The sequence below is a fragment of the Dermacentor andersoni genome, chromosome 5, assembly GCF_023375885.2.
Source record: "Dermacentor andersoni chromosome 5, qqDerAnde1_hic_scaffold, whole genome shotgun sequence".
NCBI classification, from domain to species: Eukaryota; Metazoa; Arthropoda; class Arachnida; order Ixodida; family Ixodidae; genus Dermacentor; species Dermacentor andersoni.
In genome coordinates, this window is record NC_092818.1 from 141,906,648 (window position 1) to 141,928,295 (window position 21,648).

At 42.3% G+C, this 21,648-nt stretch overlaps 1 protein-coding gene across 14 annotated transcripts in view; it reads left to right on the forward strand.

Annotated features, from left to right (window-relative positions):
* The window catches only part of l(1)G0196 (inositol hexakisphosphate and diphosphoinositol-pentakisphosphate kinase), an 85,469-nt gene that overhangs the window by 23,407 nt on the left and 40,414 nt on the right, over positions 1-21,648 (forward strand). For 13 of the 14 annotated variants that reach the window (XM_055071078.2, XM_055071077.2, XM_055071080.2 and 10 more), the window contains 7 exons: positions 458-559; positions 5,374-5,535; positions 6,580-6,803; positions 11,008-11,094; positions 11,175-11,250; positions 17,412-17,521; positions 17,609-17,694. In XM_055071078.2, coding sequence (XP_054927053.1) covers positions 458-559; positions 5,374-5,535; positions 6,580-6,803; positions 11,008-11,094; positions 11,175-11,250; positions 17,412-17,521; positions 17,609-17,694 — 847 coding nt within the window. The remainder of the gene's footprint in view (positions 1-457; positions 560-5,373; positions 5,536-6,579; positions 6,804-11,007; positions 11,095-11,174; positions 11,251-17,411; positions 17,522-17,608; positions 17,695-21,648) is intronic. The other variant, XM_055071089.2, reaches the window with a different exon arrangement.

Sequence of the window (21,648 nt, forward strand, 5' to 3'; positions counted from 1 at the left end):
GCATTGTAACATATGTGCAAGCCTTCTTCCATGGCGGGCTACTTAGTAGCCCATATTTTCTGCCCTAATGAAATATTCAAAGAAATTGAACACAAAATTTTTGAATTGACCATTTCGAAGTACAGTGGGCATCCTTGATTTTTAATGTAAATTTTCATTATTTGCACATCCCTGCTACTGGCAAATCGTTGCCAGGGTGATTTTGCATCACCAGGAGCTGCTTCCCATCTTCTGATGGCATCGCTCCTTTCTCACATTCATTTTATCATTTATGAAAGCTCTGGTGTCATAAAAAGCAGCATATTGTTCATTTTAGAGTGCCATTCTATCAATTTAGCTGTACCTACTATTTGCCTCAGGTGTTCCTTTAAGTCTTTGTTAAATAAGTCATAACAAAACTTTGATATGTGCATTTTCATAGTACAAATTCTCCTTGATCATTTTCTTTGCTCTTAAGATTGGTAGCAGGAGCAGCGTCTACTCCCCGGAGAGTAGAGTGAGAAAGACAGGATCGTTCATCTATGAAGAGTTCATGCCCACCGATGGCACCGACGTAAAGGTAACCACCTTCTCCACACTCCATTCACTTCACTTTGCTGCATCGTGAACGTTAATCACTATGATGGGACTACACACAAAGGAATTGAAAGACTTGCTTGGAAAGCTCTTGTTATCTTTAAAGATCTGACAGCCAAGTTAGAATGCAATGAAGCCTTTTATTTTATTTATTTATTTATTTATTTATAGTACACACTGCAGACCAATTAAGGTCCAAACAAGAGAGTTGGTACAAAGCCGTCAATGCATGCAAAAATCATTTCAAGAATTCTAAATGCAGAATAAAACAAAATCCACAATAATACAAAAGGAGGATACAACTTCAGTACAATACACTTCACTCAGGAGGCATAAGAAAATGAGAACTTTTTGTTAATGCATTCCATTGAGCGATCGTCTTTGGAAAAAAGGAATATTTACATCAATGGCGCTTGCGAAAATTGGTTTAATATTATGCACATGTTTGTGATGGGATGCTCTTGTTGTATCTTCGTCAGAGTTGTCATAAAGTTAAATTCCCAGCTCACCAAAGTGTATCGAAGGAAGCACCTTAAACCTGGTGACCTTCCTTCTATCTGGTAGCAATTCAAGATATGCTTGTAGCATCATAGCTGTTGAAGAGTTGTGACGTTTATAATGATTTTACGGTGCAGTCCATTTATAACGATACCACACATAACGAGATATTGTTTATAATGATAAGTCTACTTGAGAGTATCAACTTATGCATTTGGGTTATGAGAAAAAAAAAAACATTTATAACGGTATGTTATTCACCGCATATCGTATATAACAATAAAAATTTTGCTGTCTATATGGCGTTTTCCAAGCAGAATAATCGCGACATTTGAGTTGCCAAGTCCCCTTAAACAAGAAATGCCGAGACAGGGCAAAAAGTTTGCCTATGCGAGTTCATATCTGCCATGCAGAGCATTTCCACCCGCATGCTGATTACGAAAGCCATGGAGAGCACCGCAAGTTGGCGCTGTGCGCCACAAGTCGGCCACAATTGTCCTCCACATCCAGAGAACAGAAAAAGTGAAGCAGCACCCATCCTTTCTATAACCTCTCTCTCTTTCTCTCCGTGATCCGAGAAATAAGCTGCAGAAGCAAATAGGCTTGAAGCAGCGGCATATCAGTGGACAGTTCTCCAACAGAGCGCAAGGCTGTGTCGCTCAAGACGAAGCTGCAAAATTTGCAAGGTTCAAAGAAGTACGAGCTTGTGCAGTCGATGATATCAGCGATTCTGAAAACCAGGAGCGCTGCAATCATGAAGACGGCAACCAGTGGCCATGCCGATCATCGAAAAAGGCAGGCTTCATGCACCAGGGCGAAACCAACACTGTGGAAGCCACTGACATTATAATTACTGAGCTCTGGGAGCATGTTGCTACTGACAATGAAACAGGTGGTGCTTTGATAGAGGAGTTCCTGAGTGTAGATAGTCCTGCCTCGTTCTGCGAAGAGAGACAGGTGGTGGCGTTGTGCGACGGAGGTGACGACAGCAGCAGCTGTACTGACTAGATTGGCAGTGGCCCGTCTTCGACACGGACCGCGATGTTCATGCAAAGTGCACCTTCGTCGATCATTGATTTCACACATGCTAAATTATAGCAGCGAGTGTTCACGCAGCATCTAAACACGATGCACACCGCGGTTGTGAACCTGAAACTTCCACGAAAGCATGTGCAGATTTCTGACTATTACAGTGCACCTAACGCTTGACACACTGTTTAGAGGTATATAAATATGTTATGTTTCACAGCCTACTTTCTACAACATTGTTTTTATCGCAAGTGGCGAATTTGGTTTTGGAGTTACAAAGGCCTGTTCGGCAGCTTTCTTTTTTACAGCAGTCAAGATATAGCAATGATTGGATATAACAATCAGATTTTTCGTTCTTGGTATCATTATAAGTGGACTGCACTGTATAAGAATTGGCCAGGTAATCTTTTGAAGATTTTTTTCGTTGTCCAATGTGTGCAGGGTCTCGCACTGTGTTTGTGTACTCCAGAGCCGGTTTAATAATTGGGTTGCATGCCTTCAGTCGTATTCCGGCCTTGGCGGCTGCATTTTGTTGCCGGCAAAATGCGTAAACACCCGTGTACTTAGATTTAGGTACACATTAAAGGACCCCAGGTGGTCCATATTTCTGGAGTCTCGCACTATGCCTCGTTATCAGATCGTGGTTTTGGCATGTAAAACCCCATAATTTAATTTAATTAATGCCTTTAGTCAAAGTGAACTAGCTGATATTTTTAGTTTGTGTTTTAAGAAACTTAACTTCCTTCATGCCACGCAACATATATGATCAATGTGCTTCATCCATTTAAAACGTTAAGCTGATGCCTAAGTACTTGAATTCTTCTACTTGCCTGATGAATTGTTCTCCACTGTTGTGTATAAAAGCTAGCTTGTTGATCTGATTAGTGATGCTTACATGGACAGTTGTATCAAAGTTTATAGACATTCTCCAATTTTCGCACCATGATGCCAATAACTGCAAATTATCATTAAGCATGATTTGATCAGATAAACAAGATAAATTATGCAGTCATCTACAAAGGGCCCGTGGAATGTGTTCGATCAAAAATTCTGCTACCAAATATCATGAGAAGCCAACAAACACTGACACCAAGGACAACATAGGGGAAATTACTTGTGCTTAATAAATGAAATAAAGAAACGATAAATTAATGGAAATTAAAGTGGATGAAAAAACAACTTGCTGCAGGTGGGAACCGAACCCACAACCTTCGCATTTCGCGTGCGATGCTCTACCAATTGAGCTACCGCGGCGCTGTTTCCCCATCCACTTTCTTGGGTATTTATGTGTACTAGTAGAACCCTGGGAGTGTTAGCCAGCGCCACCACTCACAGACCTTGGCGGCGGACGTGGAACTTCCTTCGCGAAATGCGAAATGCGAACGTCCTTCGCGAAATGCGAAGGTTGTGGGTTCGGTTCCCACCTGCAGCAAGTTGTTTTTTCATCCACTTTAATTTCCATTAATTTATTGTTTCTTTATTTCATTTATTAAGCACAAGTAATTTCCCCTATGTTGTCCTTGGTGTCAGTGTTTGTTGGCTTCTTATAATATGACTAATAAAAATCGGGCCCCTCGGTTAACCCCCTTGCTACCAAATACATGTAGTCATTTTAGTGTTCAAAGAGCTTTCTTTCACAAGAGTACAGTAGAACTCCTCCAATATATTATTCAACGGACTAAATGTAAACTGGCTGAGGAAACACATCACACAAGCTTGGGTATCATCATACAAACAAGCACAGCGTGTTGCGCATGAGCCTCAATTTGCAGCAAAAACCAAGTTCATTTAGGGCAGCAAATGTAGAGTGTCAAAAATGGGAATGATGAGGAGACAACTCCAAAAATGTCCTTCGGTATCAGCTTATTGGAACAATAAAACTTCTTGGGCAAATTGGTGCAATTTAGAAAACATGATTTTTTGGGTGCTAAAAGGACACATGTAAGCAAAAAACACACACAGGCATACAGAGAACCATGTGTGTCTGTGTGTGTTCCTCCCTTTCATGTGTCTTTTTAGCACCCAAAAATCATGTTTCCTTCTTGGAACAACAATGTGCAATAAGTGGTCTTAAAGGGCCCCTCACCAGGTCTGGCCATTTTGAGCTGATAAGCGCAGAGCATACAATGCGCGCTACCGATCGTGTTTGCAAAGAATGACATTGCTAAGCGCCACGGAAAGGTCTGAAATTTCAATGCAAACATCGTTTTCCCTTTCCTTCGCCACGACCGCTCTCCAAGCCGAACGGTGACGTACTCGTGTACCCACACCTACATACTCGTGTCTGCGGTGTGACGTCGCTCGTGGTGACATGTGACTTCGAGAATTGTTCTAGGCAACATCTGTTATTTGTGTGATCTGTTGCTTGAATTGATGAATTGAAGTTTAGAAAAATAATAAAACACAAACGGAATGTCTACGTGTTTTTTATTTTACTTTGCACCAAAGCAAGAGAGATGTACTTCCGCTTTGTCTGCTTGTTCCCACGGTCGTGCAGTCACATGCGCAGGTACCGAAACTGTGCCATTTTCTGCCGTGTTCCAGTGCGTGATTATGCTCTGCGATCCACTTGTTCTGCCTCAGTATTCGTGTAGCACTTAATTATACCGCTAGTCATGCGTCCTCGTGCACAGCCTGCAAAATCATGCACTGCGCAAAACAAGACAATCGCAACAGCCTGCGTGCAATGCCGTCAGCAGAAGTGCGCAGCGCCAAAAAAAAAGTGCGAGGGGGAAAAATAATGAAGGCAAGGCGTCACACGATCCTCAATGTCCAGTATGGGATAACGCAGGGAAGAAACTTCTCTTGCAGAGGCTAGACGGGTCAAGTGGCGAGAGTGTCTCGCTTTGCACTGAAGCTCGCCTGCTGAAATCATGGATTCGCAGCTAATGAGCGATCTGAAAAGTTTTTGCTGCAGAACACTCCCTAGATGACACGTAACAACTTCCAGTGTATAACCAAAATTTGCTATAGGGCCTGGTGAATGGCCCTTTAAAGGGTCCCTCACCAGGTCTCGCTACTTTGGGCTGACAAGCGCCATGCAAACAATGTGTCATAACAATCGTGTCTGCTAAGTATTACATCGCTGCATGCTGCGGAAAGGGCTCACATTTCAAACCAAATGCCCTTTTTCCTTCTTCTCGTGGAAGCTGTAGTGGTAGATGTCAACAGGATGAATGATTGCTGTGCAAATGAAACGTTACTGTGAGTGTACTGATTTGTCCTGCCACACCTTGGACACTATGGGGTACTTTTTGTCCGATGTCTCAGGTGTACACAGTGGGGCCAGACTATGCTCACGCAGAGGCCCGAAAATCCCCTGCGCTGGATGGGAAAGTGGAGCGTGACAAGGAAGGCAAAGAAGTGCGCTACCCTGTCATCTTGACCAACACTGAGAAGCTGATTGCTCGCAAGGTCTGCCTGGCCTTTAAGGTAACAACACTTGTCTGGCCTTCGTACTTGGGCCACTTCATTTTCTTTTCTATCTATATCTTTCTTAACTTCCAGTGGCCATGATACTGTATTTTGACGCATAACCAACACCCCATTTACAAACTTAAAAAAATTTTTGAGAAAGGAGGGAAAAAGTCTTTCAGCCCCACGCTCATTTAGCCACAACCAACAGTGCTAAGATCTTTATAAAAGCAAACCAACTTGAAGGAAAACTCTAGAAACAATTTAGTTTATTCAAGCATTGTTCACCCATCACCACATTCACTGCTGGTCTCTTTCCAAGTTTGGTGTGGCTTCACTGCATTGCACTTTCCATTGCCATGAAGCTGCGGCTGACAAGGTGCTGTTGTAAATCTCACTCTCACCTCATACTTGAATTTTATATGTACCTATTTGTTTTAGGATAGTACCTGTGTAAGGGAAGTAATAGTATGACGGTTTTGTATTTGTATTAGCTGTAGCACTGTGTCACATCTTGTAAACATGCAGCCTCAAATATTGCAGTTTGTAGAGAGCACTGTAGTCTGCTGCCTACTGATCTTTGGCCTTATCTTATGCCAGGACCTTGGTTGTTTGTATTGCTTCGCTTTTTGTGCTTGCATTGAGATTGATCTCGTGAACTTACTGAAATATTCTAAGTACACATGCAGAATGCCTTGGAACAGCTGTATGCTTTTGCACAGAAATATTTTATCCACCACTACGTGATAGTTAACTAAGGTTTATTGTTTTATTTGTCTTTGCTAAAATATTGTAGCATAGTTAGACTGGAAGTAAGTTCTATGTTGATTTACAGTCTAGGCTGCTGGACATGGCTGCCTTGGATATGTATGTGAATATGCTAAAGAAGTTACGGTCTCTAGAATTGAGTATTCATAGTAAATTTTAATGCTGTGATGAGAAGAAACACCTTGATGACTTGATATTTCAGTAAGCAGAAGTGTAAAGCATTCTTCTTTGTGTTTGTGCACACCGTGGGCATTGTCCATTGTGAGCAAGATCTCATTTGAAACCTTGTTGCAGCAAACTGTCTGTGGCTTTGACCTGCTGAGGGCCAACGGCAAGTCGTATGTGTGCGACGTGAATGGGTTCAGCTTTGTGAAGAACTCTATGAAGTACTACGACGACTGTGCCAAGATCTTGGGCAACATGATTCTGCGGGAGCTGGCCCCACAGCTCCACATCCCCTGGTCCATGCCTTTCCAGCTGGACGATCCTCCAATCGTGCCCACTACCTTCGGGAAAATGTATGTGCTATCCCTGTCTTGGCTCGTGCCTTATACAGTTAAGCCTCGACATAATGAACTTCAGTACTATAACAATATTCTCAATATAACAAAGTATTGCACTTTTCATAACCGCTTAACCATAGAACACAATGTATTTAGAACCTCAATGTAGCGAAGTGTGTATGTGATTTCAATACAACAAGATTTCGCTTACGCAACAAAGGAATGCTGAAACAATAAATGGAAACTTCCGCAAACGCAGATGGTGAAATGATTGCGTTACAAGCGGCTGCTTGCAAACGCATCTCTCAAATCGCGTGCCACCCGGTGCGACAATAGCGACCCCCGAAGTGAAGCCACATCATGTTCCATATAAAGTCCGAGTACAATAAGATCCTATCGTGCCCCGTGCACTTTGTGCTTTAGGTGCGAGTGAAAGAGTGTGAGGGTGAGAAAGAAAGATGGTGGCTTCACTAAAGTCCTTGGATACTTTTTGCTTTTGAGCAGAAAATCTAGGGACTTTTTAGGCTTCACGTGTGCCACCTCCCTGCACGAGCAGAGGGAAAGAGGAGGAGGGGAGCCAGCTCGCAGTAATGCAATCAAGCATGCGGGGTGTGGAGGGGGGGGTATGTTGGTGTGCGTTATGATTTATGGCATGTGTCTTGGCTGTGGCTGTGCATGGCTGTAAGTGTGGCTGAGCGCACACGCAGCTGCATACCCTGCATTAGAGGTAATCTGCCGCGTGCGCAAAGAGTGGACGTGCCAAGACAGCATAGCATCATGCAAGCTTTCCCTTGCGTTTAGCCTTGAAGGTTGCATACGTAATCTCGAGTTTTGGTGACCCGTTGGAGCGAGAGGCAGACGACGCATTAGCTCCCTGCTGCCGGTGCTTTTCATGATAGCATCGTCCCAGTGCAGGTGACGCTGTCAGCCGTGGGGACGGAGTGCACGCAAAAGTGTAGCTCGCTTCGCTTAATTCGTACCACCGATGTAACGATATTGTCGACGTGGCATGAAATGGCATCATTAGTCACCGACCCCCAAATTCATCTAAAGGATTTGTTTTCTCATTCACATTTGCTTTTTTCGCTTGCATGATAATTTGGAAAATTCTGCGGCCCCTTTCCATGTAAGAAAAATCGATCGGCAACTCTACTTATTTGCATAAAAGAATATGTTTCAATAGAATGAGATTTCAATATAGTGAAGCAAATTGCTGGTTTTACCTGCTTTGTTATAACGAGGTTTAACTGTATTTGCATGACTGCAACAATTGTTTGGTAGCAGCGACTCCAACCGTGATGTCTTAAAACCATTGACACTTTAACTTCTTAAGCGCATTGGACGAGCCTTGCTCATCAACGTTATAAACTAAAGCTTTGTTAATTTGACTCTCGTTAATGTGGAAAATCAAACAATTCAGACTCGTCCTTCAGTCCCGACAGGCGTATGCATTATTTAATGACACCAAGCTCTCGTTAAGTTGGACGTATTTGGCCACACGTACTGATTATTTCAGACAACCCTCAGAGTGTAGCGAGCGCAGAGCACTGCGCATGTGCGATGCAGAGGAGCTAAAGCAGAGCTAGCAGCCAACTGAAACGAAACGGCGGAGTCTGCATCCCCATAGTCATCAGCAGAAATCGTAAAGCCAAACGCTTCATGTCTATTCGTGCATTTATACGATTACCGCCACATGTGCCTTTAGAACTGCGTATTCCACATTCCTGATCCCATCAATAACAATCAAAGTTTCATCCGCAGTGGTTGCGGCAAACATTAGTTTCATGTTGACTCAGTGCGTGCATTGGCCCATTCCTTCACTACTGCATAGTCACCATGCGTGATCACATCGCTGATGACCACGGTTTCATCCGTAACAGTTGCGCTGAGTAGTCGTTCCAGTTTGACTCAATGAGCGTTGGCCACGTGCCTTCAGACTTGTGAGGTCGCCATTCGTTATCATGTCAATGGTGACCACAGCTTTGTCTGCTGCAGCCGCGGTGAGCAATTGTTTATGTCATCTTCATTTAGCTCAAAAAAAGGAGGCCAAAAGTGGTCTGGCCTACAAAACATACAAATTATAATAGCAGGTGTGATTAGTATGATGAATGAAAAATAAATCTCACAAAAATGCAATAACACTTAAGAAAAGAAAAAGGGAAATAGCATCCAGTCAGTGCAAAGAAACATGACTCCTAATGGGAACAAATACAAGGAGATCAGTGATAGCTCAGCACTGCTTTATCAAACAACAAATAAAGAAGGTCGAATGCATGAATGGAATATTTGAGTGTGCATGCATACAAAGCCTGAAAAATATATAAAATCATAGTTGTTTATTCGATTTCTTTTTTTAGATGTTTATATTCGTTACATGGTGCACACACACTAGGGCCTGCACACTTGCAGGTGGTCCTACATAAGCGTGCATCAATTTCTGTTTCTTGTGGTGGAGAGGAGAAAGCTGCAGTGAATCCTCGTTAAACCGTAGTTGGCCGGAGCTCGGAAAAAATATGTGCTAAACGGCAGTACTGCTTAACCGAAATAGCGCGAGATCGCCCACTTACCTGTCAAAAATGGAACTACGAGAGAGTGTGATAAAAGAACTGCAAACGTGCAGTATTTGCTCACTTTGTGCGACAAAAGTCTTATTTTCGTCTGATGCTGCGGCGGGTTAGCAGTGACGACGGCGGCCTCAAACTCACTTAACCGACGAGCCAACTTTTCTGCCAGCCCCCTCTTCTCGGCAAACACCCGCATGAGGCTGATGTAAAGCACAGCATCTGCCACTGCTGTAGGGCCTGAAACTCCCGTACTTTCGCTTACGTGTCATTTTCATCACTGTCGTTAGGTGACACTTCGGCAATAAGAGAGGCAACGATGGCGAAAAGTTTACCTCGAAAAGTCGAATTTCGTAGCCAACATATTTTCGCTGTCGCAACAGCACTGCTGAGCAACTTCTACTTCGCATTCCAAATGCCACACACCGTAGTCAACTAGATCCCTCTCGCGTGCCAGCACCGACTTCTTTGTGCCCCGTTCGATAGCACAAACGGTGTCTAGTTTTTCTTCTATGCTGAGCACCCGGTTTTTGTCCTAGCTTGCATGACGCAACAACACCATAGAATAAAGAACCAGCCGACAACACGGGCCACAACGCTCTCCGACTCTGGCATGGCGCCGAAATGATATTGATGTTGATGTGGCTTTACCCGTCCAAGCACCCTCCACATTTGCGCTTGGAGGCCGTTTTGATCTCTGAGGCTCGTTGTTCTGCCGGGCTGACGTACCACTGTGATTTCGTGATGAAAAGTGGAAACACTACGTGTTAATCAATACGTATGCAATAAGCTTGTACGGTTTATGCGGATACAAAACACATTATGTTCGATGGCCACTGAATAAGGGATTTGACTTTACTACTTTTAAAATGAAACTACTGTTTAAGCGGTTACAGTTTAACAAGGTTTTACTGTATCTTCGAAAGCCTCCCTTGTGTTATACTTGTAGTCACATTATGTCAGCATAGGTGGTGTTTTCTTTGGCCCTTTAATTGCTCATGCATAACATCCATGATGGCATTGTCACTGTGGAACTGTGCTCTCTTTGGATGTTGGAGCACAGGAAACAGTTTGAACTATTATTAATGGCCATGTCATTTCTGTACATTTGTGTGAGTTCCCTTAACCAGTCAACCCAGGCAGAAAAGAACACTAAATGCTTGTAAGCAGTCTCGAGCACATGCTGTCTGAGCGAATAAACTTGTGTGCTTTTTACCTACAATGTGGTGCAGCCAAGTTGGATGGCTTGGTGCTGAATTACTATGGCAATTGTAGTGCTATTTACGTACTAGCAAGATTTCAGTGTACCATGTTTTAAACCATGATTTTCAAACTGTTAGTGACGCAACTGCAAAATACAATTTGGGGTTATTGTCTGCAGGCATAATCAGAGAAATCGTTAGTTATGAAACAATGTGACCCTGTGCACATCATCCACAGCTAGGGGCTTAGAACAGAACAGCTGAATTTCAAAATTGTTTAAAGTTTATATGCATGATCACTCTGGTAGCATCTGCTTCATTGCTTATACTCACATCATCTTTTAAAGTTCTTACAGTTAACATGTGGAGGGCTGTTGAACACAAGTGCTTTTTGGCCTCATGTTCTATATGTGAACATGACATATGAGATTTTACTTCACTCTTTGCTATGCTTAGGATGGAACTCAGATGTGTCATCGCTGTCATTCGCCACGGGGATCGCACACCTAAACAAAAGATGAAAATGGAGGTGAAGCACCCAAAGTAAGCACAGCCTTGTCAGTTTACGTTCATCAAACGCAATGCGTACCATGGCACCAATATCGAGTTCCTTGTTTCTTCAGGTTCTTTGAGCTTTTCGAGCATTATGGAGGTTTCAAGGATGGCCACATCAAATTGAAGAAACCAAAGCAGCTGCAGGCAAGTGGCATGTTTAATCCTCTCTTTCATCACAAGCAGTACTCATTAGACGTTCTCTTAAAGGGTGACAAAATCAGATTAGACTGACATATTACTGTTTCGTCGCTGTTTTCTATAATCTTCAGAAATATGGTATTTGTTAGAAGAGAAAATGAAGCTGAATGTTCTATTTTCTGAAATTAATAACAAAACCTCTCCACCAGTATGCCAATGTATTTTTGTTTTCATATTTAGGCCATTGTGGCTCAGTAAAAGGGCTTTAATCTCATTAAATTCAGTCTTTGTCTCTTTTAGAACACCACACTGTCCATCTGTGCCGGTGAAATATTACCTAGGCCTTTGTAGACGTCATCAAATTTTATGATGTCACAGCGAGCTGGTGTGGGAACCTCATTGTGGCACCACTACCTGTCATTCATTTTTGAATCTCTTCTGGCCTCTTACAATAGGGGTGACATTTTCGGTATTGTAGAAGTGCAATTTACAATATAGCTCAAATAACTTTTCACTTTAGTGACCCTTTAAAGGACACTGAAGGAAGATGACTCGATTCAGATTGGCACGGTACTCTTCTAAAACAGCGAGTTAGTTGCCTCGGCTGAGAGCACAGTTTTTGGAGGCGAGGAAATGGGACAAGGCCGAAGGCTGGCTGTTCTACTCCCTCACCCCTAAAGTACACCATCCTGTGTATCACAAATTTGGACGATTGATGATCAAGGATAGTTTGTTGATTACTGTAGTCAATTACGGGCTAAAAATGCAGCAACAAGTATATTTCAAAGGGATTGCATAAATATACATCAGCTAATTGCCTTGAATAGTTCACCTTCACCTTGTAGTCCAGCTTTGTTTTTGATATTGTGAACCTCCTCTTAAAGGGACACTAAAGGCAAAATAATTCTAAGTCGACGTGGACTGTTTAAATACCATTCCAGAAACCTCACAATGTTTGTTTCGCGCCTAAAAGAGACTTAGTTTACAAAAAATTGCATCTGAAGGGTCCGAAGGCCTTTTTCGAAGTTCAAATCTCCCGCCACCAAAACGGGGGAGTGGTGACGTTGCATACGCCATCACCACCCTCTGCTGCCATCAGTGAGTAAAATGGCGCCCGAAAGACGGTGGTACCGAGCCAACACAGAGCGGTGGATTTGCCGCTGCAGCTGCTTTTTAGTCAAGTGGCATAGACCGTTCGTGCATCCCACGACATCACATGGAAGTTGAATTCTCTGCTACTTGCAGTTTTTGCGAGCCAGCACAACCAGTGCAGCACTGCGCGATAACAAAACTAGTGAAACGCGAAAGCTTGGACGGCCTGTTTTGGGAGTCGAACGAAAATAAAACCTTTTGACCGCCTGCGTCGTTGTCGAGGGTAACTTCAGTCCTTTCTTATTTCTAAAAAATTAAATGGGACTGGACAAGGATGTTTTTTGCAACGAACGGTTGAGTACTAGTGACAGAATTTAACTGAAGAGTGCTTTCGTCATCGGGCAAGTACTACTTGAATGTCCCGGGGGAGTCACTAATGTCCTGCATTTACCTTGATTTCTCGATTATTAAGGCTCTGTTCAAGATAATATTGATGCCTTAGAGATTCTTGAGCACTAATCAGTCACTTTAGCTTGACTTAATATTTGCCTTTAGTGTCCCTTTAAAGTGCAACCACATGTACATAATTTTTGAACGATGAACGACAGGTTTTGCTGTCGTGGAGGGCGATCTGCCGCTGTCGCTTGCCGCATCACCGGTTTTCGGTCAGCGAGAAAATTTAGCTTGTTGCCCGGAAGTCCACGGCGTGACTTCCACCGGGGACATTGATTGCGCAACATGGCAGCAACCTGTCCGCCCCCACTTCGATCTATATTCGCTCCTGCAACTTGCTCTTTGCCACGACAGAAAAAAATAAATACATAGTAACATCAGCCATCGCTTCATCTCATTCCAGCTGAGGGCAAAGTATCGCATTGTCTTATCATTATTATTGAAATCAGTTCATTTTGATGCTGCTAGGCCTGAGACTCCAACTACAGCCGCAAAAGTGTTTTCAGTTTTGTGACCAGATGGCACCACGGCATTTCACGCTGGTGGCATGCAACATTTCCACTGATGATGACAAGACACCTTGATTAAAACATTGGCCTCATGGGTACATTTGCAGTTCCATTGCAGGCACACGACTGCATTTATTTGGACCACAATGTAAATTTCTTGCTACCTGTTTTCACGATGTCGCATCCATTGCTTGCTCCACATGGTGACACGACAGTATGACAAGGTCTGCCTGTCGCGTCGCTTCAATATTGTGCTCATGTGGGTGCCGCTTTATGGTGGGAGGGAGGGGGGAAGGTAGTGGGCATTAAGAACAGTCTGTGTTTCTTTTAAAAGCAAAGTGAAGAAAATGGTTTTATAAATATTAAAAATGAAACTTTGACTGTCATTTCCTTTTCTAATAAGCAACTTATTATCGCAAAGTTAACAAAAATGGAGATTTGGAAGGATACTTTTTCCTCTAAACTGATTTAACATTTGTAATATCCCTGTCAAGCAGGCAAGTTAACGGCACTTATGGAGAGTCACTCGGTTTAAGTGCACTTAGCGAAATCAAAACATCGCAAGTGGAGTGTACTTGGCAAAGAGTGCACTCCAATCAGAGTGCATTCAGGAACGCACTTTGCTGGTCACCAGCAGTTTAAATCGCACGAAATGTAATGCATAAAAAAGGACACATAAGTTCATTTGATTTGTTGAACAGCTTTTAACAAAATCTTAACAGAACTCGCTCATATTCTGTTTTAGCAGGCTCAAATGCCGTCTCGTCGCAAGCCACCATGTTGTTCTGGATTGGTTAGTCATTCGTCTTGGCTGGCATTGACTTGCAACACTTATAATAAAGATTTTTTCGGTTTTTGTTGAGAATATATATATCACGGTTGTTTTTGTTTTTAATACAATGTAAAACAATCACTTTTTAGAAGCTTTTTTTTTTTTTAGTCTACATCTTCAAAGTCTGTCAGCATTTTTTTTAAGTGCACTCTGTTTTCGCATTTAGCACCGCATAGCCTAAAGTGTCACTCAGGGTTAAGGAGTGCACTTTCCGTAAGTGCATTTAACTTGCCCGCTTGACAGGGATATAAGTGTGGAGTTCCCCTTTAAAGTGTGGAGGCATAGAAAGCAGGGGCAGCACATTTTGTAGGAAGTACTGCAATATGCTAATTTTTCAGGTTGTAAGGGACTGTAAGGATGATTATGCTGCATTCTAAAACAAAAGAAAGGTTCACCAGGCATTTGTACGCTTTCTTTTTCTTCAGAAAAATGACCTGACTCTGCGAAGAAATGATAAAATTTGTGACGTAAGCAATTGGCCTCGCTTGTTCTGAGGTCTGGACATGCGAGAGATTGAGAAACAAAACACCAGCATTCTTTTACAATATCTGTGATCAGTAATGTTTTTCCACTGTGTAAATGTTCAGAGTTGTCTCGAAGAGTGTTCTAATGGAAGGTGTTCTAATGACCGACATAGCTGATCACTATCCTATGCTTTTAAACTTTCATTATACTCATCGCTCCGAAAAAATTACGTACACAAAGTTTATACTACACAAACAATCATTCCTTGAAGCTGTGTCGAATCTTGACTGGTCCCCCGTCTTTTCTACAAGTGATTCACAAAACGCATTTGCACTGTTTGTGCTTAAGTCCTGTTTTGATAATCTTTCCCATCAAGTTAAATGCAAAAAGAAATTTGCATCACCTCAGAATCCATGGATACAGATAAGCTCCTAGCTTTAATGCGCAGAAAGGATAATCTTTACAAGAAAATCAAACGACAGCCATTTAACAAGAATTTAGTCATTCGGTACAAGAAGCTTTCTGACCAGCTTTCTGCCACATTGAAGAAAGCTAAAAAAAACGTTACAATAGAAAAATTTTTTAATGCAGTACAAACGTAAAAAAGAAATGGGAAATTGTTAACTCCTTCTTAAATAGGGCAAATAATCGCGAGGCTACAACAGAAATTGATTATCAGGGTAAGGTGTACAAGGCTGCCAAAGAAATAGCTGATGTGTTCGCTTATTTCTCCTTTAGCAGTGAACTATAGACACCTGCGCATGACTGTCCCGTGCCCCAGTGCCTGCCACAGTATTTCTTTTTATTTCCAACTACATCCCAGGAAGTTCTAAACATTATAAACAACATGAAAATAACTGGCGCCGGCATTGATAAATTACACCCTTCCCGTATAAAATTAATTGTACCCTTAATAACTGATATCCTTGTAGACATAATCAACATCATGTTTAAATCAGGCAGTTTCCCACAGGAACTAAAACAAGGCAAGATCGCCCCAATTTTTTAGAACGGTGACCGCTCTTTAATTTCCAATTATCGCCCCACTTGTTTACTACCTTTCTTTTGGAAGGTAATTGAAAAGCTTATAGGAAAAACGCTTAACTAATCACCTTACAAAATTTAACTTGTTCTTGTTGCGCTAACCGATCAACTAAAGCTCGCTATCGATGAAGACAATTATGCAGCTCCAGTATTTATAGATTTAAGCTAAGCGTTTGAGAAAATAAATCATCACATCTTATGTCATAAGCTTGAATCATTAGGAATTACTGGCCCAGCACTTTGGTACTACAAAATTACTTAACAGACAGAATGCAGGTAGTAACTATTTCACGCGTTCATTCTAAAACCATCTTCACTAATACTGGCGTGCCCCAGGGTTCCATGTTGGGTCCGCTTTCATTATATGTAAATGATCTGCCTAACTGCCTCTCTTCTTCGAAATGTATACTGTATGCAGATGATACTACTATCATCAAGTCCGATAAATGTCTTACAACTTTAGTATACAACCTTAATGGCAATTTACACAGCCTGCTGGAGTGGTGCCATACTAACCAGCTACAGATAAACCTGTCGAAAACAAAATTTGTTGTATTCACTTCCCACCAACGAACACTTCATTCCTCCTATTTTTCTTGGCGCCAGTCCTATCCCTGCAAGTTCTTCGTGTAATTATCTTGGTATAGAAGTAGACAGAAATCTTAAATTTATTGAGCAAATAACCAAAGTAAAACAGAAGATTAACTACGGGATCAGGGTGCTTCTAAAGGCACGGAACATATTTAACCATCAAATATTACTATCATTATACTTTTCATTTATTCATTCCCACATTAACTACTGTGTTACTTGCTGGGGAAACACTTATGGAACCCATTTAAACTATTTGCAAATCCTACAGAATCAGGCTATTAAGATAATTACATTTAGCCCATATAACCACAACACCTCATATCCTTTACGAATTAATCACATTCTTTCAGTCACACAACTCATTAAATATAAACTAGGTATCTTTTTGCTCCGTCAAATCAATTACACACGATGCGATAGCTTGATACCACAATCTTATCTAATAAATACTAATATTACCAGGTTTGCAATAGATAGGAACTTCGTCTTACCCAAAATATGTACTAATTATAGCAAGCAGAGCGTCCATTTTTCATCTCGCATTCTGGAACACGCTACCATTAGATATAAAAACACTTAAAATTCACGAATTCAAGAAAAAGCTAAAAGAATACATTCTGTCATATACTAATGCCTAGTTCATACTCAAAACCATTCTTTCAGAGTGCCTTCATTTCATCTTCATTGTCATACCATAAGGTTTTTGTTTGATGTCCTTGCCATACATATATATTCGAGTTTGCAAATTATGCTGTGTACATCACGTCGCTTATGCTGTTACTTTATTAGTCATCAATGAGATTATGTTACAGTGCTTTTTTATGACATTTATGCATATGTAATTCTTTAGTCATGCTATTCATACTAAAACCTGTAATTCTTCCATGTTAACGATTTGTTGAAACTACTGTAATTTGTGTTTTATTATGTTTACTTTTTAAAGGAGGTCCCATTGCAGTCTTTGACTTCGGGACCTCCTTCTGTATATTAACATCTCGTAACCTTTCTAATCATCACAATAAGACCGATTCTTATTCTGATTCTGACTAGTAGGCCTAATTTAATGGTTGCCTATAGCATACTTGTAAAAAAAAAATATATGTATGACATTTTTTTGCCTGTTTATTTTTACTGCAGGCATTGCATCTAAATTATTCATCTCTGTTCTAAACTCGCAGGAAATATTAGACATATCACGCTTCCTTCTGAGTGAAATTGAGCACAAGTCTGATCCTGAAGTTGAAGAAAACAAAGTCAAGCTGGAGCAACTGAAATCTGTTCTTGAAATGTAAGGGCATTTTGCTCTTTGTTGTTGTTACTACAGTGATGCTCACAGTTTGCCTACTTTATCATAATTATGGTTATCTGCTTGCAGGTATGGACATTTTTCTGGCATCAACCGCAAGGTGCAGCTGAAATACCAGCCGAAAGGGAGGCCGCGGCATTCGAGCAGTGATGAAGGCAAGTCAAAATGAGTATTCTACAGTCAGGCCTCCCTGTAACATAATCACATCTGTCACAGAAGGTCTTTGTTATGTCTGATATTCGTTATGAGCATGTATTCGTGACACGCCAGTAATGATGTGAAAAAATTTAAATTTAATTCGTTATATATACAAGTTCATTATGTTCAGTTTCAACTGTGCGCCAGCAAAGGACTTTAGTGAAACCTTGCGTTAACGGTGTGCCTTTGCATAAAGCATTTCAATGAGGCAGAGTGTTCATGTGCTAGCAGTACAGGTAATATTTGTTTGTTAGTGTGTTGTAAATAAGCATTGTCGAATAATGCTCTAGTAAGAACTAGAGAGATAATTACAGGCTTGAGGGGGGGAGGGGATCCGCACACTGTTTTCTTGTTCTGTCGCAATAGCTCTGTACTACTACTTGAAAGAATATGGACGTTCACATCAGAACTCATGGGGTTATCAAGCCTCCTGTTAGACTAGGTGCTGTGATGTTTGCAAATCCCTAATGGGGTGGGCAATTGGCTGGCATCTATCATTGTTGACCTTGTATATTTTATTCTATATTTAACTGCATAAGGGAGTGTTCAGCACGTGACATTGTCACTTGACACCATTGTGCATTTGAATGTTTCATGTTTTCACTCAACACCTTTTTCCATCTTGCACCTTTGCGCCTTTATGCTCATAAGCTTGCCAAATTGCACCGTTTTGGTAAATCTAACCTATACTTCACCTCATCAATTCTGTGCAGTGCAGTGGAGGCTGCAGTTCATGTCAGCCAGTCAGTAACAACACCCTGTTGCATGTTCCAGAGAAGGAAGAAAAGCTCGCCCATTAATCACTACTAGTCTTTTCATGACAGCTCCATTCAGCCAGTGTTTCACAGAGGGTGACCATAAGTGTACAATGGAGGAGTCCTTCTTCCAGTTCTCTTTCTTCATTGGCTGATGTTACCAATAACATTTGCTGTGCTGCATGTAATTGGTTATACAGTCAAATTTCGTTACTATGAACCCCACATTAACGAATTTCTCAAACTTATCAATATTTAAAAAATCCCCACCAGTTTGCCCATATTTTCAATGTAAAAATATTTCAGAACTACGAATTTCAATGCAGCGCATATTTCAGAATAACGCACATAGTTTATTTTCCCCTTTATAACCGAGGAATATCAGTATTACGAATTCGGCTAAAAGTAACAGTGCCGCAACTCTCGCATGAAACAGAAACCACAAGTGCAGTAGCTATCATCATCACCATCTTGAGTGCCACCTGTTTCATCACAAACTTCACCAAGAACATCACGACAAAGGTTTGGCAATGTTTGCGCGAGATCCACCGATGAATGCGGCTAGCGATGGCGCCAAGAAGTGAAAGCAGCTTTCACTGCAGGACAAATTGGACGTATTGCAGGAAATTGACACAGGGAAAAAGGAAATCGACATGTGCAGACAACGTGGCATTGTCCCATCAACCGTCGCAAGTATTTCGAAAGACCGAGACAAGCTTGTCAAGGTTCACCGGGAATCGCAACTCGCTTCAACAAGGAAATGGCTGCGACTGGGAAGCCTTCAAAATGTGGGCCAAGGTTTTCTCACATGGTTCAAAGATGCCAGACTGCAAAACGTTCCCGTGACTGGCCCAATGCTCCAAGAAAAAGCCCACGAATTTGCTGATGCGTTTGAAATAACTGGATTCGACGCCAGAGCGGGTTGGCTTTTTCGTTTCCACCACAGGAACGGAATAACTTGGCAGGTAGTCTCAGGCGAGGAAAAGCTGCTGACAGAGAAGGCATGGATTCCTGGCGCAATGATCGTTTTCTAGAGGTGGCTGAATCGTACTCTGAAGACAATATTTTCAACATGAATGAGACCACATGTTTTTATCAGCTCCTGCCAGACCAGACGATTCACTTCAAAAGGCAGCAATGCAATGGAGGGAAGAAGTCACATCTTCACGTGACATTCCTGCTCTGCTGCAATGCAACAGGCACGAAGAAAATTAAACCGCTCGTCATTGGCAAGTACACGGAGCCTCGCTGCATGAAAAATGTCATGTCGTTACTGTACAACTACCGCGCCAACAAATGAGCCTGGATGACCAGAGAACTCTTTTCCAAGTGGCTCATCAAACTTGACGACAAGATGAGGAGGGATGACTGAAGAATTCTACTGGTTGTCGACAGCTGCTCTGCTCACATTGTGAATGTTCGTTTGACGCACGTTCGCTTGGAGTTTCTGCCGTGAAACAACACGTCCTTGCTGCAATCCCTAGACCAGGGCATTATAAAGAGTGTGAAAGCAGAACTTTGTAACCGCCTTGTGCAGTGGTTGAATATCAACCTCCACCTGAAGCAGCTGATTACAATCAATATTTGTCAGGCAGCGGAAATGCTCACAGGAGCTTGGTGGAACTTGAAGGTGTCCACCATTAGCAACTGCTGGCAAAAAGCATGGATTGTCAAAGTGCCTGTGCAGCTTGAAGATGACCTGGAGGTGACCGACAACAACCCAGGATACCTGTAGACTGAGGTTGCGGGACTGCTGTCCGCCTTCTCTTCCTTCGATGGCTACATAGTGAGCAACAGGGCAGTACTAACGGCGGCGGGCCTGACAACCAAAGAGATTGTTAAATGCGTTCGCGACGTCTCCAGTGACGATCATGACCCAAAGGAATACAACTGTGGGTCACCGAACACAGAAGATGATGTCTTGTCGAACATTGATGCTTTAGTGGACATGAACAAAAACCGCAATTTCATCGCTCAGTGCAAAAGATGTAGACGCATTCCTAATTAGTCGTGCATGCTGCACGTGCCAGAAGAAAATCACTGATTTCTTCAAATAAAGCAGCTTTGAAGTGAGCAAAACATTTTTATTTGAGAGTTTGCTTGTCTGCACACACATGTGCTGCCAAGCTACGTCATTTTCATTCCTAGGTTTGTCCACTGGCTTATAACCGCAAGTTTTTCATTACAACAATATTTCAAAATAACGGAACGATTTTCAGCAGTCCCGCATGATTCGTTATACAGTCGAACCCGGCTATATCGAACTCGCAAAAAAACGCCTATCAGTTCGATATAGAGCATAATTCTATATAAGCCTGCTAAATAATTGGATGTCATAAAAGCACATACCATTTATAAAATCATTTTATTGGTGAAGCTAGCTTAGTTTCGCACGAAGTAGTCCTGCATTTTCTTCTGCTTGGGCAATTTCGCTGCCTGCAACGCACACACTTTTCCACGTTGTCTAAAGCGTCGGAGCAGCTGAGGCCGCAACCTTCCGCATTCGCGCAGAAGCACAGACTAGTGCGAGCGCACCAATCACTTCAGAGGATGTGGGCCAAGGATCGTCGTTGCTTTCCTCATTGTGCCCACTTTCACTTGTGCTCGGTACGATGTCGGCAATGTAGTCTTCTATTTCGGGCTCTCCTACGGTCGCGACACCATCATTTGCACTCACAAACTCGTCCACCGTTGATTCGTCAACAGCTTCCAGAAATTCTGACAGCTCGCTCTGAACTTCTGCAACATCGGCAACGGCTTCGTCGCATCCATCAGAATTTAGTCATCGCTGAGCACGCGAAAGTCGGCATGGCTGAAGCAATTTCGGATGAACCACTCGCACACGGCCGTGCGTACGCGTCGGGCGCCACGGGCACTGGGTCGCAAGTTTGGCCGCTTTAGCCATAATCTCCCCATTCAAGATCGTTCTGAGAGTGCTCCTCGGAATCTTGTACGCTGCGGGGACATCCGACTTCTCACCGCGTTCGATCCTGTTTATGATTTCGAGCTTCACGACGAAAGGCGAATTCTGCCGCTTCATCACGGCAACACTGCAGGAGAAGGCTTACGAGGCGCACACACAATGAACCAGAAAAGCAGTGAGACAACTCGCACTTCCGCCATCTTGCACGACGAGGGCACAAGAGCCTCTGATTG